The 27,065-nt window shown below is 39.1% G+C and overlaps 2 protein-coding genes across 3 annotated transcripts in view; one reads left to right on the plus strand and one right to left on the minus strand.

The window, feature by feature from the left end:
• The window catches only part of IMMP2L (inner mitochondrial membrane peptidase subunit 2), a 722,895-nt gene that overhangs the window by 325,141 nt on the left and 370,689 nt on the right, over positions 1–27,065 (plus strand). The window lies entirely within an intron of this gene.
• Positions 22,272–27,065, minus strand: part of LRRN3 (leucine rich repeat neuronal 3) — a 37,996-nt gene continuing 33,202 nt past the window's right edge. The window contains exon 2 of the mRNA XM_081079269.1: positions 22,272–26,168. Coding sequence (XP_080935395.1) covers positions 23,671–25,797 — 2,127 coding nt within the window. The 5' untranslated portion in view covers positions 25,798–26,168 and the 3' untranslated portion in view covers positions 22,272–23,670. The remainder of the gene's footprint in view (positions 26,169–27,065) is intronic.

Here is a 27,065-nt window from a genome sequence, read left to right on the forward strand (position 1 = left end):
TTCATCGTCTCTCCTTGAAATGTTACTAAAGTACTAATAAGGGATCAAAAGGAAACCTCAACCCACAATGATAAAGAGAATGGGAAGGATACTATATTAACAAGAGATGTTAGCATGTGTATAGTAGTTCTGTGGAGAATTTGCGAATGAATTGTTCTTGGTATGTAGAAAATTAAGCAAGTGGAAAAAAACGACAATGGTTGTAGGGAGTACAGAACAGTACAAGAAACAAAATGTAATTATAGTCATAGTGTACTCTATGGTTCAGCTTTAATTAATCATAATAATGTATATGGGGTGCCAATAAAATGGATACAAGTGGACACTTTGGTCAGCGTTGCTCAAGCAGTAGTTCACCATAATCAGAAGTGTCTGGACGCTGATGGGAACCACTTTGAGCACCTCTTGTAATTGCAGAAGTCAAATGTGACTTGTATTCATCTTTTTTTTTTTTTTGGTATATATTGAGTATTACAATTTTAATACAGTTTTTCTTTCTTAAAATGTGTATACATTTTCTTCGTACCCTTTGTATATGGATGTTGGTTTAACAAAAACTGGTAAAATTATATTTGAAGAAAGATTGTGGAGGGGTATAAGGGAACTAAATTCTGATGCTTCACAGTAGTATTTCTAGGAAATAAATTATATCTAAGACTTTACCATAGGTATTAGTAGTGTGGTCTGGAATGTGGTGTTAGTAGCAGAAGAAAGAGCCGAGTTAATGTTAGTTGTCTCTCTTTTGCTTTCTCCAACACCAGCCATGCCAGAATTTATGGCTACTGAAGGATAATGTAGAGACCGTTGGATTAAAACTCAGAAGATCTGAACACTCATCCAATTCTGCCACCAGCCTGCCATGCATTTTTTTAATTAAAAAAAAGCATAATATTCCATGATTCTCAGAGCATGTCATCATCCAAGTTATTTTCCTCTATTTTTAGCAGAGTGGACATGAGAGACTATTTCTAGCAGTTCTCCCCATGGTATTAATTTTTGCTTCACTTTGTCACTTAGCCATTTACCCAAGTGGCTTGAGAATTACCCCTTCAGGGGAAGAATAGGCACTTTTTCTTCTCAAACAGCCAAACAGCCTTAAAAACTGGGAAAGTAGCATGCAATTATCATTAGTATGAATGAGGAGCAATAGTTCTTTAGTTTAGGTGGATGGAAATGTTTTCAATTCTCACACCCCATGACATTTATGAGAAGTCCAGATATTTCCAAAATTGCCAAAAGCCGTCTGGTCAAAATGCTTTGGCCCTGTTAGCTTATTTAACCCCTGACCAATTATATTTCTTAGCCTTCTCATCATTTCTTTTCCCAATTTTTATTAAGTTTGTTCAAAAGCAAATATGTAATGTTAAGTGAAGTATAGTATCTTTGCAAAGGTATTACTTTGAGTTTCATTTAGATCAGAACTCTGCCGAGTCTATGTGCAAGCAGGAACTCACTAGTGTTGACTCACCTGGACTCAGGAATAGATGATCCTGTCCAAAGGTTCATATTAGCCAGATCATTGCCACTTCATGTCACATCTGCCTTTGAGGACCAGTTTTTTAAAGGACAGATGCCAATAGACACAAGCCATCAATTAAGCTAACATTTGAATAAGCCAACATTTCAAGTGGGCAGAAGGCTTTGTCCTCTTAGGATTCCAAGTCTCTCTCTCCTCTCTCTTTCCTCTTCTCTCTGCCACACCTCTGTTTGTTGTCTGTTCCTTTTCTCTTACCTTGCCTTTTAGTCTCTTGTATCTCACTTTTTTGGGGGGAGGGGTTTGATTTTCTCTTTTGTGTCTCTTTTTTTCTGCTCTTGTCTTTTTTTCTCTCCTGTTCATTGTGTTCAAGAAAATAACACATGTAAGTCGGAAATCGAATTGTAATTGTGACTGGGGTTTAGTAGAGGAGACAATAGAAAGCTAGGAGGTATCTGTAGAAATAAAATTAGAGTTTCAATTTTTGAAGAAGTAGTGATGCCAACAGCATAAGGCAATCTTGTCAGAAAAGAATTATCCTAGTTTTTTCTTTTCCTGGAAAATTGTGAGGTGAGCCAGATTTCCAGTAGGTGAAATACATCTTCACAGGTGTTCTCTTCTCCTTTTTTCAACATAGGAGAGAGATAAATGTATTTTTTTCTATTTTAGAAAATGGACATTTACTGCTGTTTTTACAAAGAGAATAGGCACAATGTTGCCTATTCAACATTAGGCAAACATCTGTTTAAAAAAAAAGAACCGCATTCTAGATAGGAGAGATAATTAACTAGCATATCAGTATCACCTTAATTACTATTATCTGAATTTTCACAAAATGTATCTGGAAGCTACTTAATCGCTCTAGCTTCCTTATCTCTTTTTCGTCCTGCATCATTTTTCCCACCATAGATAATTCTCTAAATTCTTGTAGGCAAGATGCATATCGGGTCCATCTTTGTATAGTACTCTGAAGTTCCCAACATTTTAATTTCTTAGTAAATACTACTGAACTAAGAAAAAACAACCTAGTCCAGTCTCTGGCCATTGTTCTAGTTTATTAGAATCATTTAGGATTGTGGCCTCTGGGATATAGTGCCACTGAGATTCCCAGAGAAGTAAAACTGTGTCTTAATTTAGTCTTCCAAGAGCTCAGTTCCAAAAATTTTTCTTCAATGTGCAGTGTAAATAGGGTAAAGATAAAAATGCAAGGTTTATCCCTTGTTGACATCCCATGGACCTCATATTCATTTGTTTGCTCATTTAGTCTCCCAGTAGCCGAACAAAATTTTAAGTAAAGAGCTTAATGGAGATAGTTTTTTAAAGTCATGTTAACTAAAAAAATATGATATTTTCTGCTGTATTTGTGATATTTGATACATCACAATTGTCAATATTTTTCCTTCCTAAAATATAGATGCAGGCGATTCTCTCTTGCCTTAAAGGGTTTTATGAGTAAGTTGTATCATTTGAAGGTGTGCAAATGCAAAGCTGTTTCGGACGAGTGACCACATAATTTCTGACATTCTTCCTTGACAAAATGGCTAATTATACTTTTAGGGTAGTAAGAACTGAATATGGTTTCAGATGAATTAAATAACAATGGGAGTATAAGTTGGTAGAATTTTATCTAATCTTTTTTTCTTTCTTTTTTTAAAGATATGTTCTACTTTTCTTACATGACTATTTTAATTTATTGTAACTAAATTTGCAGGCTTTTCTCTGTAAGTTACACCTAATCTGGAACAAGTGATATCATTTGTTTATTTGTAGATGGCTATTAAAATTTAAGATGGGTTAAAAAGTTACATAAGAAGCAATGAGTTATAATATTGTCCAGATAATAAAAAGTGGGTCCCACAACTGATGAGGCAAAAAAGCGTTAATAAAAGTGAACCTGAAGGGGGACTGCCCAGGCCTGCATCCCCTCCCCAGGTACCTCCCAGGCTCATCCCCTAGAAATAAAACTAAGATGTCTCAATCCTCATAGAAAGAGGAGATATGATCCCAACTGGTTTTAACTGGTTCTTCACACATGCAAACTGCCAAAACCTGCCTGTTAGTTGAACTCTAGCCTAATTATAATGCAATTAGAATGGAATGAACATTAAGGCTTGGCCACCCCCCCCCACCTTCCACATCCCCATGGGTTTTTCTTTATGCATTCTGGGTAAGAGCATGTGCAGAAAGAAACTAGTTATATAACCAACATATGTCAATCAAATGACCTCAGTCTATACGTCCCATCTCCTGCCATAAGGAAATTTGCCTACGCTTTCCTACGTAAGGAAAAGCTAACCTAAAGTTAGGTGCAGTCCTCTGCCCTGGCAAAGTCTAGGCCGGCTTTCTTCTTCTTGAATAAACTTACTTCCTTGCTCTCCTCATTTCCGGCTCAGTCTGTGAATTCTTTTCACCTTTTGCGAATGACCAGGGGTTAATTCTAATGACCCAAAACAACTAAACATAAAGGCATACTGTCTCCTTCTTCCTGTGCCCCCGGCAGTTGATGTAGGGCATGAGATGTCAGAGGCCCCGTCATTAGACAGAGTGACTGCCTTTGATTGTTTTCTCTGAGAGACTGTCGCCCTAGTTGTGCTACAGAGGAAAACCTCTACCTAGAGCCATCTCGTCTCCTCCAGTAGAACAAAGGCATCAGATGACTCTAGGAAATACTAGACGTTATCAACATTCAGCAAATATGTTGAAAAGAATGCATGTGATACCTCTTTGTATTGTAAAGTACATTTATACAAAGGTGTAGTGAATCCATCTGTTGTCCAACTGTATTTCGCAGTGAGATTTTTAAAATATAATTTCTTAGCTCATTCACATTAAAGGCCTCACAAAAATTCAACACTGATTTCTATTCTTCTTTGGTAAAACTATTGAAATACCACTTGGTTTTAAGAAACTGAGCTGCCTTTGACTCTGCTTGTATCATTCAGAGCACTGAGGTGGTAATTTAATATCTTTCTCCCTCAGATCAAATTATGTTTTCCTATCATTTGCTTGGCTTCTTGGCTTATCAAGCTTGATTACATTTGCCTTTTCTTACTTTGGGAAATGTGGTCTGAAAGTGTGAAATAGAGAAATTGATCTTCCTAAGTATATAAAGCAATATGCTAGTCTTTTCTATAAGTTTTGTTTTGCATGATGGAAAATTGTAATTCTGGCTTAACATCTTTTTTTTTTTTTTGTCACGATTAGGAAATGGTGAAATGAATCTTCAGCAACTAAATAAACACTGATTAAAAAATTCTTTGCTTCACACAGAAGAAAACTTTTTATATGTAACATCTGAATGGCTCTTCCAGCATGATAATTAGTATAAATTGAATATAGAATGAATCCTTCTTGAAAATTAATTTTGCTTTATTTTTGTTTGCATTTTTATTATACCATCTTAAATGCTATCAATGAACCGAGATGGAAGAAGTTACCACTCACATACTCTGTTGCCACAAAAAGGTGAACTGAGCCTTTGTATCTTTGAAACATTTCAACTTGACGAGAACTGTATAGTGGACATCCTAGATTTATGCATTTCGGTCTGCTTGTAGAAGTTGAATTGTGTCCCCAGAAAGGACATAGTCAAGTTCCAACCCCAGCACCTGTGAGTATGACCTTATTTTGAAATAGGGTCTTTACAAGTGTAATCAAATGAAGATAAGGCCATATTGGAAGTAGTCCCATGCCCGGTGGCTTTATAAGAGGAAGGAGAGGGAGAGGTGGGCATAGAGACACAGAGACATAGGGAGGAAGGCTATGTGGTACTTTGTTCAGTCAGCCCTCGGAAAATAATACACTGTTCCTTTTTTTGAATGATACTCTAGAATTCATTCCTATCTCAAAGCCATTGAATCTACCAGAGGACATTCTAGCTTAGAAATCTGTAATGAGTTTACCTGAAAATCTCCTGATTTAACAATTGAAGATGTTTTTCTACACTTTGAAAGGTTTTTACAGTATCCTTATACAGATGCATTTTAGAGATATTAACTATATTGCTGTGGACCGTTCTCTAACCTATGGAAAAATTAAACATTGGAGTCATATATTTGGATTTTAATCCTAACCCTTCCTTTTGGGCAAGTTATTCAGCTCTTTGAAGCCTCGGTAGATACGGAACACACTCACCTTCTCTACCCTGCACTTAGCTCCTCTTCAGTAACTGCTGCTTTTACTTTCCTTTCTTGTCCTGCAGTGAAGAGAAACAATACTAACCTTTGAGCTGATAACTCCAGAAAAGAAGAGTAAATGGTAGTTCCACAGTCATTGCTTGACTTGCGGTTTATTTCTGAGCGTGGTTGTGTTTGTAGGTGTTCAATGTTTTTTCACACAGCAGGTCATGACTCATTTGTAGTTAATGATATCCATTAACAGATCATCCAACATTTTTCAAAACAGAACTAGAATAGAATAGAAGATTTACATTGCACAGTGTAAGACTGATTTTGTGTGTGTGAAACTTAAATGTTTTGCATGTGTGTTGCACTGTATTATATTTATTTTAATGTGGACCACAATTAAAAACAAGTTTAGAAGCCGAGCAGCTAAACAAAAACAAGCATTAGTTGTTCTAATCTTACATACTCTCCCTTCTAGCATCCTATTAACTCATGATGGGGCTTGACTACTCTTACTGAGTTAAGCAATTAAACAACCAGGATAAAAGGGACCCTCTTCGTTAGTTTTCTTTTTGAGTAGCTGGGATTGTCTTTCTTGTTGTGACTGAAAACCTCATAGCTGTCTCAATTTCTCTAATGGCCATGGCAACAGTGAGGTGAAATTGCTCTACTTCTCATTTCCAGTTCTTAGTTTATATCAGGCTTTACCTCTGAAAGTGTGCTATCAGTGAACTCTGATTTCTAACTATAAAGATCCTTAACTATCTGCTCGTATAATTACTGATATTCATAAGAACCACCCCTACTACCTGCCAAATGGCATTTATCTAAGAGGTCATATGAGAAATTCTAAGGTGTACAGTAGGTGTTAGCAAGCTTTCCATTTGCTTTTATGTGGAGACCAAAATACCCTCTCACCACTGCCCATAGAAACTTACTACTGTGTTTCCCCAAAAATAAGACCTAGTTGGACCATCAGCTCTAATGCATCTTTTGGAGCAAAAATTAATGTAAGATCCGGTCTTATTTTACTATAATATAAGACCGGGTCTTATATAATATAATTTAATATAATATAGTATAGTATGATATGATATGATATGATATGATATGATATGATATGATATAATATAATCGGGTCTTATATTAATTTTTGCTCCAAAGGATACATTAAAGCTGATGGTCTGGCTGGGTCTTATGTTTGGAGAACATAGCAGCGAAGCCCTGGTAACATACTTTCTAAACCTCACTTTTCTCACCTATACTACAGAGTATAGCTACCAATTGCCCCTTCCTCGTAGGGGCTGGATGAGTTGATACATATGCTTGGGAATAGCAGTGACTAAATGCTGCTGACGGTGCTACCACCACTGTTGCACCGCAGGACTTGCCATCAGGTAGGACGACCCTTGTCTGCCTAGAGCTGGCTCTGCTTTCAGTGGAAAGTCGTGCAGGAATTTACTTAGCATTGCTCCCAAACAAAGAAAGAGACTCGAGTTTAGCACACCTAAGGGAGGGTTGCATTCTGTTTCTGGTACTACACTTTAAGGGAGACTTTAATGAGTTGGATCTTTTCTGGAGAAGAGTGACCTGATTTGCTTTATGGACATGGATTTCTTTAGTGTGGAGGAAAGACAACATGGTGACAGGATAGCATTATCGGCCTGCAGGGCTGCCCTGCGTAAATGTATATACGTTACATTTATTCTTTCGCTCCCTAAAATAACACTTGTGTGGACTGGAAAGAAGCAGATTCTCATTTTAAGAGTGGAAAATGCTTTTCGTCTTAGAACTTTTCAAAAATGCAATAGGGTGATATATGTGGGCCTCACCTGGTAGGGGATGGCAGCATCTGTCAATCCTGTCATCGGGCGATGCTGGAGCTGGGCAAAAAGATGACTGAAGACGTCCTTTCTTCGGAGATTGGAGGTCTTGGATGCCACCTCTAAAGTTTGGGCAGCTCTAGTCTAGATTAAGAGTTAGGGTAGTAGAATCAGAGATAATATAAGCTTGGGGAAAGCAGAATGGCAGGTTTTTGTAAAAATGTATATGGAGGACATGGAGAATGAGAGACTATTGTGCATTTTCTTGACTTTGTATAATATGTTATTTTTGTAATAAAATATATTACGATCAAATGAATAATTGTGTTTTAAAACAATATGTTCTGAGAGAATAATGTGCCATCATAATTCTTAACTTAGGATTTCAAGTCAGGGAGAACTTTAGGAGAGGTTTGATAGACGAAATTCCTTTCTGAAGCCAGATTATTTGAAGATCTCAGGGTTGGCTTTTCCTAGTACAGAAATATCTTTACTGAGAAGCCCATTGCCTCTCTGAAAGGCAGCCACAGATGTTTGACAGTGCTCACTTGGGAGCAGTGGAAATAATCACTGGGTTTGCAATAATTCATCCAGGTATGTTAGCATAAGTTTTCTGCTGTCACAGAGTAGACCTGGATAATATACTCAAATGCCAGACATGATGTATCTGAAAATGTCTTATATCTTAAATAGTACTTTACAGATATATAATTCTGTAGAGTTTTACAACATCCTCATAAGTTTAAGATTTTAACTCTAGTTCCAAAATCTAGGGCTACTGATGTCATAGTCTTTCTAGTAATTTATATATTCTGGCTTTCGTGAAACTAAAACTTGACTTGGTTTTTCAAGGATGAGATGATAGTTTGTGCTGAGCCACACAGGGCTTCTTGCCTGGTGTTCTGAGTATTCACACTAAAAATCAGATGGCCCGAGTACTACAGCCTACTGCTGAGGCAGAGTTACCCTTATTAATAAAATACGATTCACTCTGTTGTTATACTTAGTAATCATTTTAGTCTAAAGGCCATTCTCTGTTGTCTATAGAGGGTGACAAAAAATGTATACACATTTTAAGAAAGGAAAACACTGTATTGAAATGCAATACTCAATCTATACCGATAACAAAAGATGTGTACAAGTCGTATATACATTTTTTGGCACCCCCAGAATACCAGAGAGAAATGAAACAGATACACCTGCCATGGTGAGTTGGAGTCCTCTCCATAAATTAGGAGCTGTCATCAGGTTACAGTAGAAGCCTTTCTGGGCAGACTCAGACACCAGCATTTTTAATATCCTGGGAAGATGGATGTGGCTTTACGCAATTTATTTTCTATTTGGAATTTCCCCTTTGGTTTCAGGTGAAAATCTCCAACAGAGTTTTCAAACAGAAGATATTGAAGAATTGAAAAATAGCTAATTTAATAGTCTTAAAAACACAGTTCCCAAAACACTTTTGAGAAAATTCAAAAAAATAAAAAAAATAAAAATACTTCCAAATTTTTATGCTAATGCTATTACATTTATTGTTATATCTGTTATGTTTACTATGTGTATTAATGCTTACCTTTTCTATTAATTTCGAAGTACATCTCCAAAATTGAACTTTATATTATTGTGACATAATGTACTTCTTTATTCTAAAACCTATATTAGACTTATATTAGACAATCTTAATAAATCTTGTTCTTAAGAGAGCATGGTGGTGAGAAACTATAGAAAAATCTAGAATGAGTTCTGATTCATGTGGCTCAGTACTTCTGCAAATACTCTTTCCTGTTTTAAGTTATTTTGAGTTCAGTCTCAACTAGAAAAACATAATAGAGAGTGATTTCTTTTTTATTTTTCTATTTGAGGATAGTGATCTCTATAAGATCCAGTAAGAACTGTGTTTGATATTGTAGAAAACATATTTCAAAGAAATGAGACACAACTTTTTTCTGTTTTTTTTATATATCTTTTTATAGTTATATACTTATTAAAGTCTATATAACATAAATGTGAAATTTCTGGAAGAGAAGTATAATTGACAGTGGGAATAGAACTAGACCTGTCTTAAATCCAAAAACATAGACCCTAATTTTACATTACATTTGGTTTTTATATACAAAACTGCCCAGAATACCTAGGGCTTCTCTTCTCTTCTCTTCTCTTCTCTTCTCTTCTCTTCTCTTCTCTTCTCTTCTCTTCTCTTCTCTTCTCTTCTCTTCTCTTCTCTTCTCTTCTCTTCTCTTCTCTTCTCTTCTCTTCTCTTCTCTTCTCTTTCCCTCTCTCCCTCCTTCTCTCCTTCCCTCCCTCCCTCTTTCCTTCCTTCGTTCCTTCCTTCGTTCCTTCTTTCCTTCCTTCCTTCCTTCCTTCCTTCCTTCCTTCCTTCCTTCCTTCCTTCCTTCCTTCCTTCCTTCCTTCCTTCCTTCCTTCTTTCCTTCCTTCTACTGTCTCTCTTTTTTTTCTTCTCCCTTTGAGGAGACAGTGGAGAACTGGAGTAACATTTGGACCCTCTGTTCATTTCGTGGTAGATGTATTTTTAAAATATCTGAAATCAGGCTGTCTTGCAAACAATGCACTCTGCTAGGCTTGAACATGAGGGTGTGTCTTAGTCTGTTTGTGAGGGTCTTTGTGTGTGCATGGAGGGTATGTTGTTTCAGATTAGGGAGGCCTGAGGGAGTAGGATAGAGTGTGACTATGTCTATTTCCTTTCCTCCTTTATTCCCAGCTTCTCATATTATGGCAATGGAGGGCTGGGGACTCGATGGGAGATTAGAACTTGATGACAGAGGGAGACAGGATTGAAATATGGGAAACTGATATTTGTAGCCTTATAGATGAGTCTTGGTGGTTTAAATTTGGCCTAGTCATTTCCCCGGGATATTAGTTTCCAGCATGGTTAGCAACAAATAAAGTCTGATTTTGTTTTCTTTTTCTTTTTTTTTTCAACCTGTCTCTCCATTTTTCTTTCTGAAGCTAGCCCTGGCTTTTTTCCTCTTTAGACCTTTGTCCCATTTACTCAGCACTCTGATGCTATTCAAATTCCTTAGTTTATTGTCATCTTCAAACTGCCTCTAACCTGCCCCCAGCATTTCTCTGTTCTCTAATTGGGAGATTATATAAAGACATTCTTAGTTGTTATCACCCTTTCTGGGCCCCTTTACAATAAACTGTACCTTCCAAATATGTGTACTCTATCCCCATGCTTATCATATTTTTATTCACCTATGTTGCAGTTGCCAGATTAATTTGTTGGTATCTACCTGTAGACTCTAGGTTTTATGATGTCAGGGAATTTGTTTTTTATTGTCAATGTTGACTGTTTAGTAGCATAATAGCATGTCTGGCACATAGTAGATCCTCAATAAATGAAGAGTACGTGAATAAAATTCATGTGTGAATGAAAACACGGGCCATTCCTTCTCTGTGCATAAACTTTGTCCCGACCGGCAGGACAATGCAACGTGGGACGAGGGGAAGAAACCTGTTGAGGATGAAAAAAAGGGGAGACAGGAGACGCGAAGAATGGAGGCAAGACAGGGATCTGATCAAGCCTCAAAATTTTATTACGATGGCGGGTTATATATATAGCTATGTCAGATGGGGGTGGGATATGCTATGTCATAGGGTGGCGAGGTACTTGTCGCGGGCTGATAGGCTAGGACAGGGCGATGCCATATGAGGTACAAGGAAATGGGCAGGCTCTGGGTTTGGCGCGCGCGGGCTCTGGGTTTGGTGACCAGGAAGTTCTGCCTAGGCAAGGCCTGGGGATTTCTATGGCTTCCGACATCTCCTCCCTTTTTGTTTGTTTTAAGGAGGTGGGCCTTGACCGAGTGAGGGAACAGAGGCCTGGTTCCTCCAACGAGCGGAGCTCGTTATTGGATGGTTTTGGGTATCTTTTGTGGAGGAGAGGTAGAGATTTTTTGATACCAACCTCTATGCAAACCAGGTATGTTCTCAGGAAAGTTAAAGGGAGCCGACCGTTGTGAGTCGAGCCCTTTCCTTGCAAATGCTTTGCTTTGCACTCACCTCGGTGCCCATACCCCTCCCCAACTCGTGGGGGGAGTAGACATACCCTTAGTATTATGTCGTCCCTGTGGGGAGGAAGCCAAGATAGCCTTCTTCGAGGCCGTCCCCTGTTGCTAGCCGCTGATAATGGATTTGGATTGGTTTGGCCAAAACAGCATCGATTTGGTTTTTAATGAGGTCAGTAATGCGCCTAAAAGCCCATGGCCCGAAGGCTATTAAGAGAAGGATGCATAGGAGGGGGCCAAGGGTGGGGAGCAGGTAGGGGAGAAGTCCGTTGAGACCCGTCCAGAGTGGGTTTTTGAAGAGTTCTTTGCGTCTTTTTACTAGGTCCTCTTGTAGTTTTTTGATCTTGTCTCGGACGATCCCAGACTTGATAGCATAGAAGCAGCAGCGTTCCTGTAAAGCTAAGCAGATACCTCCCTGTTCTGCAGTGAGAAGATCTAGGCCTCGACGGTTTTGTAAGACTACTTCAGCTAAAGAGTCAATCTGATCTTGGAGATCATTGATGGTCCCAGAAAGTGTTTGGACATCATCTATCAGCTGGCGTGATAGTTTATTGTAGGACTGGACTGCAACACCTACTCCCGCGGTACCCGAGGCTATTCCAGCAGTAATTCCTAGCCCTACGAGTAAGGGAATGGCTGTAATAGCACGCTTGTGGCGCCCGGTGGCAAATTCTAGGCTGGGGAGAGGGACAGGTGTGTCTCCTGGGATAATAGAGATATCAGGGAGGAGACTAGCTGAGACACAAAGTCCAGTCCAGTTGGTGGGTAACGTGGTGTAAGCGAGGCTGTTCCCACATATGAAAACTTGTCCAGGGCTAGAACACAAGGTTCCGTTAACTTGAATGATGTCAGAACAGTTAGTAAAAGTGACAAACCCTAGATCTACATCAAAAGTGTTGTTTTGAAATCGTCCCTGATAGCAGGGGGAGGTATTAAATCCTACAGGTTGAACTCTAAGAGGAAGGGAGAGACGGGAACAGTTAGAGATTTGTGTGTTTACTGTGATATTGGAGGGGATTGCAGTAGGTATGGGAGTTCCCATAGTCATGCAAAGCCAGCAGTCCTGGGCAAGAGAAGGGTTGGAATGATTTAAGGCCCAGAAGGTGGATTCGAGAATGTTGTTGGTTTGTGTGTCTAAATCCATATCCCGGGATTTTGGGAGAGCCAAGGGGTGGTAAGTTAAAGGGGGGAATAGGTGGTGGAGTATTTTTTGAATGTGCTCAGTGACAAGAGTCTCTTTTAATATGTCATTTGGCCCTCCGCCATCTGAAATGTGGACAGGCATTTTAGTTGGCCAACAGACTTTATTTCCAATTGTACCACTGCAGCCCGCCTGACTATATTTGTTATTGTCAGAGAGGGAGGTGGAGTCCCAATCGCCTCCGAATGTGGCGGACCTACGTCTCAATAACATGGCTGTGAGATAAGTTTGGTTGTCTGAGCCAGTACAAATTTGGGTGGTTGTGTAGCAGGAAGAATGCATTTGATCAAAATAGCTGCATTCGCTGGGGCAGGGCGGTGGTAGTCCTGCAATGGGGGGAATAATGCGGGGCTTATTGGTACAGGTCCATTGTGTTTCATCTATTCCTAGTCCGAATCCCCCCTTTATATTAGGATTATAGGCGAGGTAGGCTACTTTATTACCGCAATCAGTGGATGCTAAGTATGCTAAATCTACCTGTCCTTGTGGGGCTGGCTCCTCGGTGTGGGCACGGAGGTATCCACTGGGCACTGTGCCTCCCGGGCAGTCACATGGGTTGCCATAGAGCTGTCTGTATAGCTGCTCGCGGCTTACGGGGGGCCCAAACCCTCCGTAAACGGGGATGATGAGGAATGTGAAGAGTGTCAAAGTGAAGGACTCCATGAAGAACTTTATGTCCTGTGAAAAGAGAGAGAGATTTTCTCAGGGAAGATATCCCTGGAGTCTTTATGTGTTATTTGGATTTGGGGTGTTGACAGGCTTAACGAGACGCTCTGGCAGCCATCGCGCGCCGCCTTCCTGAGAATCATAAATGCAGGCTGACCCACGTCCCCAAATGAGGACTGGATCGGGGCCGTTCCATTTGGAGGTTAATGGATCTTTCCACATAACTGTAGCATATTGATTTTTTGTTTCTTGGTGCCAGAAGCGATCGGCAGCCGATTTTCCCTGAGCGTCAAGTTGTAGGAAATTAAGGGTAAACAATGCATGGCTGAGAACATTACGAGGAGATCCTTTGGTCGGATAGGCAGTGGTGGTTTTTAACTTGTTGATGGTGTTTTTGAGTGTCTGGTGGGCTCGCTCTACAATGCCCTGGCCTTGGGGATTGTAAGGGATGCCAGTGACGTGTTTGATTTGGAATTGAGCACAAAAGGCTTGAAATGCCTGGGAGGTATACCCTGGTCCATTGTCTGTTTTTATAGTTTGAGGTTTTCCTAGTGTGGTAAGGCATTGGAGGGTATGGGCTATGATGTTTTTTGTAGCCTCGCCCCCATGAAGGGTGGCAACCATGAAGCCGCTGAAGGTATCTATAGTTACGTGTACATACTTTAAATGGCCGAATTCAGGAATATGTGTAATGTCCATCTGCCAGATTTGTCCAGGGAGTAAGCCCCTTGGGTTAACTCCTAGGTGAGGAAGAGGCAGAAAGGTTATGCACCCTGAGCAACTTTTAACAATGTGTCTAGCCTGATCTCGGGTAATTTTGAATAACAAGCGAAGTGTGTGGGCATTGACATGATGTAAGTTGTGGAATTGGGTGGCTCGCGTTATAGGATCTAAGGTTAAGGGACATACTAAGCGAGTATGATTGTCTGCTATAGCATTGCCCTGTGAAAGGGGTCCAGGGAGGTCAGTATGAGCCCGAAGATGACTAAGGAAAAATGGGGTCTGTCTTTGTAGTATGAGATGTTGTAGTTGTTGAAAAAGTTTGGCAGCGCTGGTAGAGGGCTTGATATATGGCACTGTTTCTAGTTGGGGCACAGACAGGGCGATATAGGCACTATCAGTGTACAAGTTAAAGGGTGACTCCTGTAGTTTTTTAAACACTTTTATAACGGCATAAAGTTCAACAAGTTGGGCAGACTGAAATGGAGACTGCACCTGAAATCTTTGTGAGTTAATGACATATGCTGCTACGCCAGAAGAAGACCCATCCGTGAAAACCAAGGCGGCATTTTGTAATGGTTTAGTGGCTGTTATCTTTGGAAAAACAAAGGGATGTAGTCTGGAGAACTGTAGGAGTTTATTAGGGGGATAATGATTATCTATCTTGCCCTGAAATGATGTAAGGGAAATGATCCAGTCATCGTTATTTTGGGTTAGCCAATTAAGCTGTTCTTTAGTGTAGGGGAGAATGAGCTGATCAGGGTCCCTGCCAAAGTGTTGTCGGCTTTTTTCTCTTCCTATCTTAATAAGTTTGACTACCAGGGATGGGTATGTGACTAGGACCTTAGACGGGGAGGAGGGTAAATGAACCCAGAAGAGGGGATTATGAGAGTCGGGGGGTTCATTGTCAGTCTCTTCCATTGTATCCTCTTGAGAGGGTGGGCCACGGTTTTGGCTGCGGGTAACTGGAAAGGTCATTAGGGTCTTTTTATTAAGTATTGGGCCTTTTTGAGGTTTTTCAGGGTTTTGGTTAGGCATTAAGGTTTTAAGTTCTTTTTCAAGGGCATGCAGCTCCTTTAGGAGTTGCATATGTTCGCGTTTTTGTTGGAGTGTCTCTCTAAGAGAAGAAATTTCTTGGGTAAAGATATTTTTGCCTGCCTAATGGGATCGGTTAAGGATGGGGTGTTTTGAACTAGGGTGTCTTGAGGGAATAGGGGTGGGTTTGGGTTTAAGACTGGGTCATAGAATGTTGGGAGTTCCTGAGGGGGGACATAAGGGGGAGGGGTATGTATTTTTTGTGAAGGGGCGCGCAAGGTTGGCGCGGCGAGGCCCCAGGGATCTTCTTTTTTATTATAGCGGGCAGCTTGTTCCTCTAAATCTATCTGGTCTCTTGGGGAGAGCTGGTCCTGATTATTAAAGGCCAAAAGGGAAGGGTAGATTTTAGGGGGGTCTTTTAATGGGTGATTCTCTAAGGCAGAGGCTTCCTGATTATCAGTTTGTTTTTTAGGTTCCTCTGGCATGTCTATTGAAACAGATTGGCAGACAGAAGGGGGGCGGGAACTCTCTTTTAGGACTGTTTCCCCTGTCTGTAAGATCTCTCTAACATCTGGGTCTGAGGAATGTATTTTTAGGATATCATTAATCAGATTCCAATATGAGAATGCCGATACAGGGACCTTGTTGGGTCCAAAAACCCGATAGTAATCATTAAAACAGTCTCCAACTCTCTTCCAATATTTTTGATCAATCGTTCCTTCTTGGGGGAACCAGGGGCAGATATCAGAGACAAAACTGAAAAACTCACGTAAATCTTTTTTTCTAGCCTTAACTCTCCGCATCTTGAGAGATTCCTTAATACCCTTAAGGAAGAGTTCATGTGAACTCAACTCCTGTCCCATGTCAATCACCTACTCACCAATCTCTCGTCCTTCGCTGGGCGGCTACTCCAACGTCGGGCAAACTTGGAGTCTTTTCTTACGGGTGAATACCTCGTGAACTCCAAACGAGCCTTTTTACTGCCGAGGGGGCTGTCGAGTCTTGTCCCTTACGGGCTCGAAACAAGCCACACTCGCGCCGGGGAGGCCCTCGAGTCTTGTCCCACGAGTGAAAACTGCGTGGGCTCGAAAGAAGCCAGCCCGTGGAGGCTCAGGGGGGGGGGGGGGCCGCGGCGGTTTCCAGAGTAGGTGTCCTCATAGAATCTTCGTACCTCGTGCCCCACGTTGGGCGCCAAAATGTCCCGACCGGCAGGACAATGCAACGTGGGACGAGGGGAAGAAACCTGTTGAGGATGAAAAAAGGGGGGGAGACAGGAGACGCGAAGAATGGAGGCAAGACAGGGATCTGATCAAGCCTCAAAATTTTATTACGATGGCGGGTTATATATATAGCTATGTCAGATGGGGGTGGGATATGCTATGTCATAGGGTGGCGAGGTACTTGTCGCGGGCTGATAGGCTAGGACAGGGCGATGCCATATGAGGTACAAGGAAATGGGCAGGCTCTGGGTTTGGCGCGCGCGGGCTCTGGGTTTGGCGCGCGCGGGCTCTGGGTTTGGTGACCAGGAAGTTCTGCCTAGGCAAGGCCTGGGGATTTCTATGGCTTCCGACAAACTTTGCTACTATTATTTTCCAAATCTCATTCCTTGGATGGAATTTTACCATACAGACAATTCATTAAAAACAAACAAACAAACAAACAAAACCTCAAGGGGGTGGCATCTCATTTGGAATGGGAACGTGGATTAGCATAACGACTTTCAAATATTTGCAAGCAAAAATTAGTACTCATTGAATACTGAGGAACTTCTTGGCACACGAAATTACTTTTGCCTGCCTGTTTAATGCCATAGAAGTTCATTAACCTATTGAAATATTTGTTTGTTTGTTTTAATGGACCCTCTTGTTTCTTCTGTTGGGAAGTATAGCGGTTCAGCTTCCTAGATGGGCATCTGTAGGTTTTAATGCCATGGATAGGTTTGAAGGTGTCAAGTTCTTATGTAATAATTTTTGCTGCCCCATTTATTAACAGACAATCCATGTCATCTAAGTTATATTAAATAATTTTGTTCTAAAACACTTTCATTTATAGAACTCCTCAGAGCCAATTGTTAAATTCCAATTCATACATTAGAACTACTCAGAACCCAAGGTTTGTAATAGATGACGAGTCATCCACAAAGCTAAACTCTGTTAGAGAGATGGGGGAGGGGAAGAGGGGGCAGGGGTGAGGGGGGAGAGAGAGAGAGAGAGAGAGAGAGAGAGAAAGAGAGAGAGAGAGAGAGAGAGAATGGGTTAGAGACACAACATCCATCAGTATGCCAGACACACAGTAACGAGGTAGATGTTTGTTTTTCCCACACCCCTTAACTTTAGATGTGGAGTGGATTTCTTAAGACTGTAACAAATGGTTAGTCTGGCACACGTTCAGTGTTTAGTACATATTTCCTTCCTTCCTTCCTAGTTTTTATCTTGCTACTCAAGCATATATGAATGTAAATTTACTCAAATATAATAATATGTTAATAACATATTTATTAATTGTATGCAATTTGTGTGCCAGGAAAATATCTTGAGCATCATACTTTCACTTCAGGACTGAGCCAGGTCTGAGAAACACATAATTCATTAGATGGCTAACCAGACTCCCCTTACCCTCACACACTAGTTTCTGATGTAGCTCCTTTCTTCTGTGCGCTCTATTAATTCCTATGTATTTGTATAGAGAAAGATTTTGTTAGTAGAAAGGAATGTTTTCTTCTATTTGCATATCTTTTCTGTATCATATCTACGATTTGAAGGATTTTTATTTTTATACTCATGGGTTTGCATTGTGTAGCAAGAATCATAATTATATGTTTATATATTTTGTACGTAAATGTGTTGTGAAACTGATAAAATAAATGATTTAATATGAAAATATACATTATAATGTTTTATTGATGAACTTTCTAGGAAACAGGGATTGGAATCCCAGAAACCTTAGTTATTTTTGAGACATTGTTTCTTGTTCTTTATTGAATATGTGACTCCTCTCTGAAACCAGTATTAAAGGGATGTTTACCAGAAGTATCTGACTTTAATCTGAGATCTAATAATGGGATTCAATTTTATGTGGTATTCTTTGGAAGAACTCTTCTTTCATAGTATTCATTTTGAAGAATTCTTTTGGTGTGTTTGACCATATTGTTTTGGCATATTGTAATGACATCTCTAATGTTTTAAGAACTATTTGTGTCTTCACCAGCCTTGAATCTGGTACGACAATCGACAGGGAGGTTATTTTATTACACTGTGATTCTCTCCATGCTGGGATTAAGAGGGCCGATTTATTTTTCAACCCTACTCCATTATTTGTTGCAGCGGCTGGTAAACATTATACATGGATATCGCAATTGGATTTTGGATCAATAACTTCAGACACCGCACCATATGTTTTAATGAGAAGCTGCGTTTTCCTTACAATGGTCACATAATGCTGTTAGATTCTTGATGATATATTAGGGTTAGAAAATGTAAATATAAACACACAAAGTACTGTGAGGTCTTCAAATGCCATTATAGTTTATTCTTAGGAAAGTCTTGCCAAGGTCAACCACAATTCTTTTTTACTATGTTTTGTTACTCTGGGCCACTCTACAATAATTTTGAAATCGTATATGATATTTGCTCTGAATTTAATACTTATTTGAATACCTCAGTTTGCTTTTAAGAGAAAGTTGTATTGATGTATCTGCGATGAACCTAACCTCTTATTGATTATATGGCTTATTTCAAAGATAAGCTAAGAGCCCTCTGACGTGTAAGTACAGTGGACTGGAATAAGTAAATTCAAATCTCTGTGGGCTTGTCTATTTTCAGTAGGAATAGAAAGGATTTGTATTGTACTTCATATGCTGTCTTCTCCCCTGAGAATATTGGGTGTTTACTAGTCAATTCAAAAGTACGTTTGTTATCTCATTAACGAAATATTTAGGCCAGATTTGGGAAATAATCTACATTTCACTAGAATATCCTTCCTTAACATTTACCTTTTAATATCTTTCTCTAAGGATTGCATATGTGGATTATGACTGTTAGAATTAATTCTGATTTTCTCATTTTATCCCTGTATACAAATAGTGTTTTTATTTTTACCTTGCTTCAGGGCTATAAAAGTTGGTGGTCACCCTTAACAATAGATAAATTCTTCACTTTTCAAATTAATACACGAAAGCAACCACAATTGTGTTGACACTAGAGTCAGTTTCTTTGTTTTTCCAGAACTCCGTGACACTGATTGTAGCATTTCATTCTAGGCATGGCTTTTTCTTTCCAGTACAATACTGCCATGCTTCCAAGCATCGACCTAGTAAGCAATGCATTAGCCAGGGCCAACTTGTATAACAGAACTGGGGGCTGTAGAACTAAGGGTGAAAATATTATCATCTGCTGCACAAGATCACTGTAGTCTGTCTGTTTAGATTTAACCCCAAATGTCCATTTGGGATTTTCAGTCTAGTAAACAAATCTACAACAACCATTTTCTTCAAAAACACTTCTACTTAGGGCGGCCGGATGGCTCAGTTGGTTAGAGTGTGAGCTCTTAACAACACTGTTGCTGGTTCAATTCCCTCATGGGATGGTGGGCTGTGTCCCCTGCAACTAAGATTGAAAATGGCAACTAGACTTGGAGGTGAGCTGCGCCCTCCACAACTAGATTGAAGGACAGTGACTTGAAGCAGATGGGCCTTGGAGAAACACACTGTCCCCAAGTATTCCCCAATAAAAAAAACAAAAACAAACAAAAACAATTCTACTTATTTGTTATCATTTGTTTTGAAAGTTAAAGAAAAAAGAGAAAGAAAATGAAGGAGATTGGATCAAAAAAAGATGTAGTCACAATATAATCACTAGTCATCATTCCCCATCTTCTAGAATGTCAACATTGGGATGAATCCCAACCTGCCATTTCATGGGGACATATACAAGGAGAATATTTTTTCTGATATTTGTGATAAGTGTGTAGACATTTTATTGGAATTTTCCCTTTCTTTGGCAAATATTAATATATTTTTAAACTATTAGTTGTTTTTCGTTTGCTTCCTATCACTTCTGATTTTTTGTGTAAAAGGCTAATCTATGGAATTTTAAGGTTTTCCTTCATAGTTGATGGAAGATCTTATGGGCTTTGATAGTGTAAGTTGGTTCTCCTCATAAAATATATAAACATTTTGTCAATGCTAGATTATCTTCTTGAATTTAACTTCTTATATTTCTTGGGTGATTAATCTCTGTGTATTTAAAATAGGGGAAACATAGTTATCCATGTTTCTATGCCTAGAAATAGTTTATGGTAAGTAGACATGCTTCTTAATTTAGCAGTCTAATAGTGGTATTAGGCTAGTTTCTACCTATGTAGTGTACAATAAATAATACATTTCAATAATAAATTTGAATTAAATCCTATATCAGCATGTTGTGATAAGTAAAACATTTTAGATCAAGATTAAAATCTGTGATTTTCTGAATATTACCATTCTTTAAAATTATGGATTGAAGCTGAGACTCTACTAAATAACATTGTTAAGACATATTTATGAAAGCAGTGTTACATAACCAGAATGTAATCCAGTAGAATATGAGCCCCTTACTAGTGAGGAATGTGTCCTGTTCACTTCTGTTTTTCCAGTGACTAATAGCCATATAGTAAATATTTACTGAATGTAAACAAAATATAGTTAAATGTATAGGCTAAGGAATTATAATATAAAGCTAATACTTACCAATCTAGTTTTACTTAACACTTTTTATCTAATTAGAAGAAAAATTTAAGAACTGAAATCAGCATCAAAAGACTGATGTATGTGCCATAAATATATTTCTTTTCTTTCTATGCAAAATGATCTGCATGTAACTAGCAGCATATTATTGTTTGGCTTTGCTGGCAATTACACATTTTACTTCATATTGTTTTTATGCATTTCAACTAGACATACTAATGTCAGAAAATTTGAATTTTATTTTGCGGTATAAATTTAAAAATATGTAATGTAAAAAAATGTGTACATTTTTGTGAAAAAAAATGTTTTTCCCATGCAAGATGAAGGGATCATTTGGCATTCACAGAGGTATAAACATTAGAGTTTTATATGTTATGGGTAAAGTTTGTGGTGACATCCATATGGTATCACCAAATTGTCAGTTAGATGCTTTGAGTACTTTAACCTATGCTTAGTTGACTTTACGTAAGATTTAGAGGGTAACACAGGAAACATGAGTTGCCATTCTTGTTATTCAAGTGAATGTCTTTTCTTATTTAGTGGCAATTCAGATTACAATTTAATGAAGTAAGTCTGATCGTATTTTGCTTTGAGCATCTGTATGTATTTGTCTGTAAAAAAATACTTCATTTCAGCACTCACTATGTCTATTCAGTGCTATTTGCTACAATTTTTCTAAGGAAAATATAGCTGGAAATGCATTCTCAACTATATTATATGTTTGTTATAGTTCTTCATGCAGATAGGTTTAAAAGAAACATGAAAGATACCCGAGAAAGTTCTTGCTGACCTATACAATACCTGCATCCTAATAGGTCATATTTCAACTTCTATATTTTTGACAAATAGCTTGGCTCTAAAAAGCTCTGTCCGTGGTGCTGAAACCTCTCATGATATATGAGCGTGTCTTGCTGATAAATTCTAATGTCAGCCAGTGTATGATAGTGATTCATCAGGTTGTAAAACTTGTGTTTGGGAAACACATTGAATTAGCAAGTCTCATATTTTGGTTGTGTTAAATTAACACAGTTTTCCCCTTCATTTTAAAGAGTGCATCACAATTACCTTCCACGTTGTCAGAAACATCTAAGATTTAATTAGCAACTGTCACTGCTATCACAAAAGCAAATGTCGAGCATTGACAAATACCTGGATATGACTGCAGTGTTGGGAACGTACACAGGCCAGTGGCATGCCGATACTATGCAGCACTTGCTCATGAACAAGCACAACCACCATTAACATGGAAACCTTGTAGCTTTGTAGAGGTGAGCGATTTGACTATAAAAAGGGTGGCTTTTTATCTTAGATGATTTTTTTTATTGTTTCAGGATATTTCCCTTATACACAAATGGCTTTTGTTTGTAAATATGACTGACACCCTAAAAGATCTTGGCTGTTTTTCTCCAGGTAACATCCTTACATTTGCTATGTAAGATTCTACATTATTGGGAATGTTCTGGGCATCTCAATTCAATGATTCTCAACTTTGTAAAGCTGAGTTTTTTAGGTTCCTGAACTATAGTCATAGAGAACTACACTTACGTTTTTTTTCTTTTACTCTAAATTTGTCTTTATTTTTCTTTTCATTAGGAAAACTGTCTTCTTAAATTTCTATTGAACTCTGGAATTATCTGACTTGCCATTTTTATAGTGGAGTGCAGTAAATAAAAGGGGGGATTTCATAAAATTGAACCTATAAAATTCTTCTACTGTAAAGTAAAATTCTAAAATTTTAGTCTTGGAAAATCCTAATGTTCTAAAATTCTAAATTCCATGTTATCCTGGGGAAAAGGACCATCCACTGTGATCATAACAGAATTCAAGTCAGCACCAACTGGGTTCATTGCTATTCAGGTATATAAACCACCTTCTTGTGGAGTCATGTAGAAGATATTGTTTCATTGCTATGTTTGCAACACAGCAATTATGAGGTTATTTGTTTGTTATTGCAGGGGAGCTCATTAAGTATTTTGAATCACAGGGAGATTTGAAAATTACACCTAGATCATAAGTCCTGCCGAGGTTTGGCAACATTTCCTGCAAAGCAAGCATCTTAAAATTGAGTTACTACTAATTATTAAAATAAGACTTTCGGTTCCTCAGACATTGCGTTTACATTATAAACCTAATAATTAAATTCAGTCCAAGAGCTTGTTGTTAAGAAAAGAAAATCTTTAAGTGAATACATGATTTCCTAGAGGATTTGTTTCTGTCACTAGTTAAAGGGTTAAATAAAATGTCATGATTGCCCTTCAGTAAAAATGTCACAGAACCCAGGAAAGGTGTCTTCACATTCCAAATTTCATTATAGAGAAACATTTTTTAGAAATGTTGCCATTGAAATGATATCTGGTCAGATGACATTTCCCAGAAATTATTCTTTATTTAGAAACAAAAACAAGGCAAAAGCAATTGGTTTTAATCCAAAATGTATTTTTCCTTATAAAAGAGGCCCACATACTCACTGTGTCTACTCTACAGAATGTGTCCAATTGTTATACCACGTGTCAATTCAAGTTTATCTGGTCACCGCAAAAACTCGTGGCTAATAAGTGTGATACAGTAGGAGGTATTGCTCAGTTCAACTACTCTTATACACTTAAAAAAAATACAGACATGTTTTCGTCCACTTTAACTGTAGTCCAGACATAAAATGTACATGAAAGTTCTAGAAAATGAAATCATTTTATTTGGTTGCCACAGTACCCTTGGAAGCCAGTTAATTAAAATGCTGAACTTGTACATATATCCATTGGTCAGGAGCAGCATTGGTGAAGCTTACACTTCTTTCTAGAAAGTAATATTTCTCAGCCTTTTTCTTTTTCCCAAGCACAACTACAGTCATGAGCTTTTCGTTGACGTAGGTTTAGTTATTTGTTTTTAGGCTGTGTTTGTTGGCACACCGATAACCGTTGCTTTCACTTCCAATGCGGAACTCTTTTCTCTGCCTGCGTCCCAGAGGTCAATCAGAGGAGGGTAGAGTTCACTGAATGCAAAGCTTGGTTTCTGTAAGGAATTCCTCACATGTCTGTGTCTACCATTACCACTCATATGTTGAGGGAGACAGCTGAGAAGACATATCACGCCAGTAATCCCCAGGAGGCCCCCAAGGCACGCCATCAATGTGGTGTTGTTACTCTTTTCATAGTTTTTTCCATCAGGGTCCAAACCTTTCGTGGTGACATTAACACATTGTTTTCTGGTCTTCTGATAGATGGTGGGGATATCAATACAAATGTTATACTCGGTTGACGGGTTCAGATGAGTAAGGTTATATACCTTGACATCTGATGGTATTCGAGCACTTTGGGCGGCGTGGGAATTTCCTGTTTTGACAAAGGCTGTCCACTTAACACTGGATTTGAGAATCTTGGAACTTGCTTTCCAAGACACCAGAACGGAATTGGCCTGGACATCTTTTATTTTAATATTCAAGGATCCATTGTTATCCTGGAGAAAAGAACCATCCACTTTGACCATGACAGACTTCAAGTCAGCCCCAACCAGGTTAGTTGCTATACAAGTATATAAACCTCCTTCGGTTGCGGTGATGCCACGTATGTCTAGCGTGCCTTCAGCGTGGACATAGAACTTGTCTGTCAGAGTGTTAGGCAAGAGTTTTTGTCCAGAGGGTGTTATCCAGTAGATTTCGGGCTGTGGCTCTGCAGTAGCTCTGCAGTGCAAGGAAACGTAGCTCCCGGCTTCCAAATCCACGTCAGCAGGCAAGCTCTCAGGAGCTATCAGAGGGAGGCAGATTTCCATCATGTCCCTGAAATGCACCTGCCGCACATTTTGGCCTTGGAATTCAGGTGGGTCCACACAAAACAGCGACTCTGGCTCCATGAACCGAATGTTGGTCTGGTTCATGTTCATCCAGCGGACCACGCAGTCACAGCGAATGGGGTTGCTGTGGATGCTGATCTCCCTGAGGCTGGGCAGGGCCGCGACAGTGCCCCGGTACAGGGCGCTGAGGGCGTTGCTATGCAGCATGAGCGATTCGAGCTTGGGGAGCCTGAAAAATGCGCTGGGGTGGATGTAAGACAACCGGGGGTTGTTAGTCGCTTCTATTTTTCTTAAATCTGGCAAGTTGTCCACGGCAAGACTGTCGATGGAGATCAGCTCAGGCATGCTATTTATCCCCAACTCTTTTAAGTGTAGCATATTGCTAAAGTCACCCCGCCGGATTCTATGAATGGGGTTTTTATTGAGATCCAAAAATTTGAGGTTTACGGCTTTTTGAAGAGCAGTGTGGGGCACTTTCATAAGCCGGTTGTCATAAAAAGAGATGCTTTCTAAGTTGTCCAGTCCAACCAAGGCATTATCTGGTATTTCCGTGAGGTTTATACCAGCTATAACCAGGCTTCGAAGATTGATGAGCGGCTTAAAGTTCATGTCTTTGATTCTGATGATTGGATTTTCCCCAATCATCAGAATCTCCAGATTGGGAAGAGCCTCAAACCACTTACTGTTGATCATCTGCAATCTGTTTGAGTTGAGATGAAGGCGCAGAAGATTCTGTAGGCCAATAAAGGCTCCTGGTGAAATGGCAGAAAGCAAGTTGTGATTAATGTAGAGTTCTTGTAAGTTTCTCAGTCCAGACAGACATTTTTCAGGCAGCTCAGTGAGTCTGTTTTCCTCCAGGTACACAGAAAGGAGCTGAGGCATCTTTTTTACATTAATATTGGTGACTGAAGATAAATTGTTTTGTGATAAGTCCAGGCCAGTAAGGTTCACTGGTAAGTCTATGGAGTGTTCAATTTTTGCAATATTGTTCGTCTGTAGGAGCAGAACCTGTGTGTCAGCAGGCAGTCTGGCTGGGAAATGTGAAAGACCTAAATCATTACAATCCACTGTAGATGCTTCCATATAAATGGACCGGGGTGTAAACCAAGGCCTGATTTCACACGTACATAATTGTGGGCAATCCGCTTTTTTATCTACAGCTTGTACAAGTGCAGTGATCACTAGGCCAAGTAGCACATGAATCCGGAGTGGCATGTCCTTCATCTTAGCTTTCTTCTTCAGAAATTGAATGGGCCCTTCAGGATTCCACAGTCCCCGCGAGTGAGTTCAGTAAGAGCTGACTGACAAGGAAAATGGTTGCATTTGTCAAATGACGAATGCCATAGAACTGCAAAGTTTTTCTTCATGGAAAAAAGTACCAGTGCCCCAATTGCATTGTCCAGAAACCTCATGCATGATGGAAAAAAGCAGGTCACGGTCTCCTTTACAGAATACTGATACACATTCTGAAGACGGAGTATGTATAGATGGTAACTGGAAATTGAGCAATTCATTTATTTCAGAGTGTAATATTCACATCCCATGCTAGTTCAGTACTTGAGGGAATAGCATGATGCTAACTATAATAAAATAAACTATAAAAAGAAGAAAGAGAAAAATAATTAGTCCAAAGGAAAAAAAATACCACAATTAATATCCATTAACTAATTACGATGATCTCATATATAATATTCTTAATGTTTACAGTCAATTCAATATGATTTGTGACTTGTCAAGACTGTCTTTGATAGTTATTGGATGGGCTGAGAAATGGAAACATTAGAAGGCTAAAGTTACATTAAACATAATGAATGTGCTTCTAGAATTTTCCTGTTATTTCAAATTTTTACTTTATACCTTGTAATTTTGTTTATTATATTTGTCATTCCCTTTGACAATTAGTTATAGGGGGAAAAAGGAAAACATTTCAATGGCGATGGCTTTTTTTCCCTCTTAGAGAAGCAAAATTAAAAGGTCATAAGTAAATAATACCATTTCGTTACCATCAAATGAGTTAGCCGGTAGTTTCCCAGGTTCCCAGGAGACTACTACAAAATGAACTAGAAGTAGTGGTATTTAGCGTTTTCGTTCATACTTCTCTCTATAGTCTCCTTTGTATAAAGTGACTTGAATTTTGCCGCATTTGGAAGGGATTAATTCTAACTTGCCACAGACGTTCCTGTATGTTGTCATTCTTAACTGAAATTCAGATTAATGCTTGACTGTTTTATTTTTCCCTGAAAATAACTTACATTCTATTAGTCACTGGCAGTGAGAAAGTAAATTTACTGCAGCAGTAAAACAGGCACTTAGATATTCCTTCATTTAAATGAATACTGATGTTTTTATCACATAAAAATAAGCAATCCAAAACCAAGTTGCAATTTTAATATGTGCTGCATTTGAGGATACCTGACTACGTTTAGTAATACGCTCTGTCAGCTGGACTGCTGGCGAGCTCTGCCTGCAAGGCTGGGGGGCAGCTGGACCCA

This window comes from Rhinolophus hipposideros (genome assembly GCF_964194185.1).
Source record: "Rhinolophus hipposideros genome assembly, chromosome: 18".
Lineage (NCBI taxonomy): Eukaryota > Metazoa > Chordata > Mammalia > Chiroptera > Rhinolophidae > Rhinolophus > Rhinolophus hipposideros.